The 7,916-nt window shown below is 42.5% G+C and overlaps 1 protein-coding gene across 3 annotated transcripts in view; it reads left to right on the top strand.

Annotated features, from left to right (window-relative positions):
- ENPP3 (ectonucleotide pyrophosphatase/phosphodiesterase 3) overlaps positions 1–7,916 on the top strand; it is a 115,709-nt gene that overhangs the window by 72,837 nt on the left and 34,956 nt on the right. For all 3 annotated transcript variants that reach the window (XM_007671617.3, XM_007671618.3, XM_029058362.2), the window contains exon 17: positions 6,693–6,759. In XM_007671617.3, the coding sequence (XP_007669807.2) occupies positions 6,693–6,759 (67 nt within the window). The remainder of the gene's footprint in view (positions 1–6,692; positions 6,760–7,916) is intronic.

Genomic DNA, 7,916 nt, shown 5'->3' with positions numbered 1-7,916 from the left:
TAGAACACCAATCTTTCTGACTCCCAGGCCTGTCCTCTAACCATTGGGCAAAACCATTTCCGGCTTCTTAGCACAGTTCTTGGCACATAGAAGCAGCATGGCTCAGTGGAAAGAGCCCAGGGTTGGGAGCCAGAGTCATGGGTTTGAATCCCGGCTCTGCCACCTGTCAGCTGTGTGACTGTGGGCAAGTCACTTAACTTCTCTGTGCCTCAGTTACCTCATCTGTAAAACGGGGATTAAGACTGTGAGCCTCACATGGGACAAACTGATTACCCTGTATCTCCCCCAGCGCTTAGAACAGTGCTCTGCACATAGTAAGCGCTTAACAAGTACCAACATTATTATAGTAAGTGCTTAACAAATACCCAATTATTATTATTATGATTAATATTAATGATAATGTCACAATCCCCAGGCTTCTTCATTCTATCAGGACAGATAGATGCTGCTGTAGCTACTTCAAATATCCCAGTTCTACATTTCCCTGATCTGCACCACTCTTTGATGGGGTTCAAATGGTCTCAGGGACACAATCAGAACATGTGAGAATCAGAACCTTAAACTCCAACTCCAGAATGTAAAAACTTAGGGCTTGGCCTTCTGAATTACCTCATCTGTCATCGCTTGTGACATTTAGGTTAGAGTTGGCAATTAGATTTAAAAATACATCAAGACTTCAAACTGACACAGAAGACGAGAGAACAACGGACTGGCAGGTGTCCTGTCTTTTCATGCTCTGGGTACCGGAGAGTGCGGTGGAAGCGTAGAACGCTGAATCATCTATCAATCACATTTATTGAGCACTTATTGTGGGCAGAGCCCTGTGCCAAGTGCCTTGGAGAGTAAACAAGTGCTTAATACTCTAGTCATTGAAAAATCTAGTCAATGGTGGCTAGTTTTGTTTCTAGTTGAAATTTGTAGAAAATTACCTGCTCTCAGGGTGTAACTAACATGGCGTCCGGGAAGTGAGGATGTAATCAGGCAATCACATTTATTGAATGCTTTCTGTTTGCAGACCACTGTACTAAGTGCTTGGGAGAATACAGAAAGACAGGTTGGTAGACGTTCTCTGCTCACAAAACATGTACATTCTAAAGGACAGGCTTACAATCTACACAACAGTCCATAGTGGGCGAAGTCGCATGGCTTAGTGGATAGAGAATGGACCTGGGCATTAGGACCTGGGTTCTAATCCTGACTCTGCCACTCGTCTGCTGTGACCTTGGGCAAATCACTTTACTTCTTTGTGCTTCAGCTACCTTATTTGTAAATTGGGGATTAAGACTGTGAGCCTCATGTGGGACAGGGACTGCATCCAACCTAATTACTTACTTCACAGCTTAGAACAATACCTGGCATATAATAAGGGTTTAAATACCATTAACAAAAAGGTTATGTTACATTCCTCATCACAAGGATGCAGCAGCTTGGCTTAATGACCAGAGCATGGGCTTGGGAGTCAGAGGATGTGGGCTCTAATCCCGCCTCAGCCACTTGTCTGCTATGTGAGCTTGGACAAGTTATTTAACTTCCTGTGCCTCAGTTACCTCATCTGTAAAATGGGGATTAAGACTGTGAGCCCCACGTGGGACAACCTGATTAACTTTTATCTACCCCAGCACTTAGAACAGTGCTTGGCACATAGTAAGCGCTTAACAAATACCATTATCATTATTGTGCCGCTTGCCAGCTGTGTGACTTTGGGCAAGTCACTTAACTTCTCTGTGCCTCAGTTCCCTCATCTGTAAAATGGGGATTAAAACTGTGAGCCCCATGTGGGACAACCTGATTACCTTGTATCCTCCCAGTGCTTAGAACAGTGCTTTGCACATAGTAAGCACTTAAATACCACCATTATTATTATATCCAAGAAGATGCCATTCATGCAGTAATTTTCTCCAAGAGTCCTGTTGCCACTGTTGGAGGCCAAGTACAGAACTAGATGGACATTTGGGATGGCATTTCTACATCTTTATGGGGTGGGGATCAGTCCTGTCCCAGGAATCCTGAGGTCAGTGTATTACCCTCAAAACAGTACCACATGGGAATTCCCATCCCTCTTTTTGGAAAACCAGCCTTACAATACCCTAGGACACAGTAGTCAATAGTGTGCTGTCCCTAGGCTGCTCAGAGAAACATGCACAAGGAGGATAAAATAATAATAATAATGACTGTGGTATTTAAGTGCTTACTCTGTGCCAGGCACCGTAATAAGCACTGGGATGGATACAAACTAATTGGACTGCCCTGTACCGCATAGGACTCACAGTCTCAACCCCCCTTTTATGGATGAGATAACTGAGGCACAGAAATGTGAAGTGACTTGCCCAAGATCATACAGCAGAAAAGCAGTCATAACTTTCTTACTCTCAGGCCCCGTGTTCAATCCACTACTCCCTGCTGCCCTGCCTCCACGACTCAATCAAGGGTATTTATTGAGCACTTACTGCATGCAGAGAACCCTACTAAGCACTTGGGAGAGTACAGTCCAATACAGTCCAGTAGTTGGTTTCCAATAGTGCCCCCAGGACCCAAAGAGGAGCTCTGTGAATGTTGCCTTCTTGCATATTCCTCCTTGTAGTGAGGAATGGAACATGACTTACTCCGACCGCTGTATCCCCACTGCTCAGACAGTGCATTAGTTACCAGCTGAGAGTGGAGCTTACTTAGGGTGTAGAGGACTCAGCCTGGCATTCTTCAATAATAATAATAATGTAATGTTGGTATTTGTTAAGTGCTTATTATGTGCAGAGCACTGTTCTAAGTGCTGGGGTAGATACAGGATAATCAGGTTGTCCCACGTGAGGCTCACAGACTTCATCCCCATTTTACAGATGAGGGAACTGAGGCCCAGAGAAGTTAAGTGACTTGCCCACAGTCACACAGCTGACAAGTGGCAGAGCTGGTTCGAACCCATGACCTCTGACTCCCAAGCCCGGGCTTTTTCCAGTGAGCCACAGCAGAGCTGGTGTGTAAAACATGTTACCCCTCTCTCTTTCACTGGATTGAAAATGAGGCTGGGATCACAGCGTTTTTTTATAATTGAATCAATCATTTATTGAGCACTTACTGTGTGCCTAGCTCTGTACTAAGCCTGTGGGAGAGAACAATATAAACAGAGCTGGTAGACGTGTTCCGTGTCCACAAGGAGCTTATAGTCTAGAGGGACTGTAATTATATACATTACATATACATAGAACACCATGGTTCAGGAGAGTCATATATCTGCCACTTGTCAGCTGTGTGACTGTGGGCAAGTCACTTAAATTCTCTGGGCCTCAATTACCTCATCTGTGAAATGGGCATTAAGACTGTGAGCCCCACGTGGGACAACCTGATTCCCCTATGTCTACCCCAGCGCTTAGAACAGTGCTCTGCACATAGTAAGCGCTTAACAAATACCAACATTATTATTATCATTATATATATATATGAATATAATGAATAATACATTCATTATATATTATATATATATAATATGACTCTCCTGAACCATGGTGTCCTATAGGTGGCTCTGTAACACCACACTGCATTTCTCTGTGACTCCTAGGTAACCTGGAAGGCCGTGAGTTGTCCACTATAATGCTCAGCCTTAATTGTCTTCTGGTCAGTCCCCTTACTAGAGTGGCCACTCATCCAGTTTTTTACTCACCAGTCTGGTTTTTGGCCGCCTTGCCTGCTGTCAATTGTGATTATGGCACAAGTTGCCTTTATAACTGGTATTTATTTAAGAATATCTGGGTAACGCCCCTTCTAGACTGTAAGCTCCTTATGGGCAGGGAATGTGTTTGTTTATATTGTATTCTCCCAAACACTGAGTACAGTGCTTTGTGCACAGTAAGCCCTCAATAAATCCAACTGAATGAATTAATGCATAAGACGGTGCTGTACGTAAAAAAAAGTGCTTAATAAATATTACTGCTAGCTCTGTTCTTGTTCTCTTGTTCCATTGCTCAGGATTAGTGCCTGTGTCCACAGGGACCAGGGAAGGGAGCACAATTAGCTTGTTGTGGGCAGAGAATTTGTCTGTTATATTGTACTCTCCCAAGCACTCAGTATAGTGCTCTGCACACGGTAAGTACTCAATAAATACAATTGACTGCCAAAGGCATTGAAGAACATGGAGCGCTGTAAGCTTGTTATAAGTAGGGAGTGTGTCTGTCATATTGTACTCTCCCAAGCACTTAATAAAGTAAGCACTTAGTAAATATGATTGACTGACAAGGGTATGGGAGGACATGGAGGGATCAGAAGTTCCTCTGAAAAAACATGCAAGGCATGGGTGGCCTTGGGCAGGCTTCTGGACAGTGATGCACGACGTCATCCCGACATAACACATGTGACATCACATGTGTCTGGCTATCTGGGATCTGCTAGGGTCATCTTTTCATATTTGTGTTGGGGTGAGAAAGGAACAGGGAATTTTAGGGAGAATGAAGGACAAGGAGGGGGGCAAGCTTGGAAGCCAAAATAGGTCAGAAAGCCACCATTTTCTCTCTCTTCAGCTCACAGGTTCTGACAGAGAACTGTGGTAGAGGGCCAACCAAGAAAGCTATTGTGTGATTGCCTTTCTGGAGGCCTCCTGAGACCAGTCAGGACTTAAGGCAAATCCACTAGGGTGACTCTAGACTAAGCAGGCCCAGGGGAACCAATATATACCACTGGGTCAAAAGGCCAGGGTATGATCTAAAGATGGCCCCACCAACAAGCGGTATTGAGTGGAACCATCGGTCACCCATCTCTCCCACAGCAAACCCGACTCCTTCCCATTGGCCCTCAGAATTTTAACTCTCCCTAAAACTCTAACCCAAATCCATTTGGTTATCTCTACAGTGAAGTTTACTGCTCAGAACCAAGATTTGGTAACTGAATCCCCCAAGTTTACTGGTGCAGCTGACATGTTCCAAATGGTTCTGTTTTCTAGAAATAGTATGAAATAAGAAGACCTCTTTTCATCGTCCACACTCTGAAGGAAAGACATTGTTCTAGAGAACAAAAGAAATCAAAGCTGCCTTTATTGTGCTTGTGACTTCATTATCCGAGTTCATGTGATTTTTGAATGCGAACTGCTCCTAATATTCTGAACATCAAGAGGAATCTTTTATTTGGAAGTGATTTTTTGTGTGGCCTTCCTAATTAAGCACGGCCCTGTGTTCAGTTGTCTTTGTAGGGTGGGCAAGACCACAGAATTGGCCCTGTAGAAATTCAAGCAACAACTGGACAAACAAGGCCAATAGAATAGAAAAGGACAAATGAGGCCACTACATTCCTCCTCTAACATCAGTTTCCACATTTTCCATCTGTAATTCCCATCAACCACACCAGTTAAGCACATTTGAAAATGTGCCCAACTGGTTTTCTGTTTTCAGTTGCACGAAATCCACTGGGAACAGTGACCGATCATTTAAATGTATTTGGATTTTGTACTTCCTATCAACTTCTGTTGTGCAACAGTAGAAAAAGAGTAACCTTTCCCAAGAGCCTGTGCCAAGAGTTGAATGCTTTAGAAATGATTTGAGAGGAATTGTTCTGAAAGCAGAATGGGATGTGGCTGATTAACCCCATGTATCTTAGTGCAGAGAGCGCTATTCTGTACTTTGCATTCTGCCTTTTGAGGTACCCCCCTCTGCCCTGCTACAAACACTGAAAGGAAACTTGGTTTCCTAAAATTTTAAACTAGTGGGCTGATCTGATAGGATGAGAGAATTCTCTGATAGCAGTTTATCTCGACTTAGTCCAGAGTTCACCTGCAGGACATGTGAAATGGTTTGCAGAAAATGAACAGCTCAAGGAAAAAGAACCGATCTTCCACAATCGATCATAATTTAAAAATATGTCTAGTTCATCTGACCTCTATATTTAAGATGAGTTAAGCAGTTATTTTTATGAGCTTTCTGACTCAAGGGAAATAAAAACCCAGCAAAAAAATCCTCTTGAGGCTTTCCATTTGAAAATGTCACTGCTTTTTGGTTTTAGTTTCAAATCAAAAAGCTTTTCAGGCAAAGAGCCTATCATCAGGATACCATGGGAACTGTCCTACACAGTTATTTTCCTGGTTATCAAATTGCTAACTGTCATAAGTCAACTGTCAACTGTCACATAGAAGCAGCATGGCTCAGTGGAAAGGGCCTGGGCTTGGGAGTCAGAGGTCATGGGTTCTAATCCCGACTCTGCCACTTGTCAGCTGTGTGACTGTGGGCAAGTCACTTAACTTCTCTGTGCCTCAGTTACTTCATCTGTAAAATGGGGATTAACTGTGAACCTCACGTGGGACAACCTGATGACTCTGTATCTACCCCAGCGCTTAGAACCGTGCTCCGCACATAGCGCTTAACATACACCAACATTATTATTATTATTATGTCTGCTTTCATATATCAAATATGTATTTCTGAATTGTAGAGCTTGGAAAAATCATAGGGGGAAAAAAGAGATTAGGAAATAAGGCCTGCAAAATTAACAAGGAATACATACCATCTAAGAAGAGAAGCAGATCAAAGAAACCAAATGCAATTTTCACAAATGAAGAATTGGATTGTCATCTACACTAAGACAGTTGTCTGGATAATTGTGTGGTTACCTAGACAGCCAACCTTAGAATTGATAAAAATACAGTGTGCCTAATTATCGTGCATTTTTGAAAGCTAAAAAGCTCCTGGATTTCAGATTTCTATCACATTCTTTCTTCGCAGGAGCAAAGCTTATACATTCTGCAAGGGAGGAAACCATGGTTATGACAATGAGTTTAAAAGTATGGAGGTGAGATGTTTATTTTAGAGCATTATAACACTGAAACAATTTTTCTGTCTATATGCATATGGTATTCATTAAGCACTTACTATGTGCCAAGCACAGTACTTGTTAAGCACTGTACTATGTTCCAAGCACTGGGGGAGATACAAGATAATAAAGCGCTTATTGTGTTCAGAGCACGGTACTAAACACTTGGGAAAGTATAATGCAATAGAGTTGATAGACACATTCTCTGCCCCACAAAGAGCTGTGTCAGATGCAGCCCTCTCCAACTTGGGTCTCACAATTGAAGGGAGAGAAAGTGTTTCATCCCCATTTTGAAGATGAGGAAAATGAAGTGCTGAAGTTAAGTGATTTGTTCAGAGTTACAAAGCGGGCAAGTGACAGAGCCAAATTGGACTCTAAGCCACATTTTTTTATGGCATTTGTTAAGAACTTACTATGTGTCAGACACTATACTAAGCATTGGGATACACACGACCTTATCCTTCTAATCTCCTAGCCTGTGCTTCAGTACAAATGATGCTTCCTTCTCTGAGTTTTTTTTTTTTAAAGATGTGCTTCTCTGGGATAGTATGGATAAAGTTGCATATTTGCAAATGTGTATCCTCACTAGCAGAAGTGGTGTGGATAGAGCTTGGGCCTCAGAGTCAGAAGGACTTGGGTTCAAATTCTGCCTTTGCCACTCGTCTACTGTGTGACCTTGGGCAAGGAACTTTACTTCTCTGTGCCTCAGTTCCCTCATCTGTAAAATGGGGATTAAGATTGTGAGCCCCATGTGGGACATGGGGCTGTGTCCAACCTGATTACCTACTCCAGCATTTAGATAAGTGCCTGGCACATAGTAAGCACTCAGCAAATACTATAAAGCAAACAACAAAAATAAAAACCCAACAAAAACATGTTTCAAATATACTTTCCTTGTGGCTCACCTCTAAAGGGTTTGAAGTGATATCCTTGTACCTTTTCCCAGCATGTAGTACAGTGCTTTCCTATTGTAAATTCTAGCTATGACACCACCTCCCTGTGTGATCTTGAGAAAGTTATTTAATTGCTCTGTCTCAGTTTTCTCATCTGCAAATGGGGATAGTGAGGATAAAATGAGGCAGTTGATGTGAAAATGCTTTGAAAAAAATCAAAGTACTATAAGGATACAAGGAATT

This window comes from Ornithorhynchus anatinus, chromosome 2 (assembly GCF_004115215.2).
Source record: "Ornithorhynchus anatinus isolate Pmale09 chromosome 2, mOrnAna1.pri.v4, whole genome shotgun sequence".
Classification (NCBI taxonomy): domain Eukaryota; kingdom Metazoa; phylum Chordata; class Mammalia; order Monotremata; family Ornithorhynchidae; genus Ornithorhynchus; species Ornithorhynchus anatinus.
This window is presented reverse-complemented; position numbering and strand designations above follow the sequence as displayed.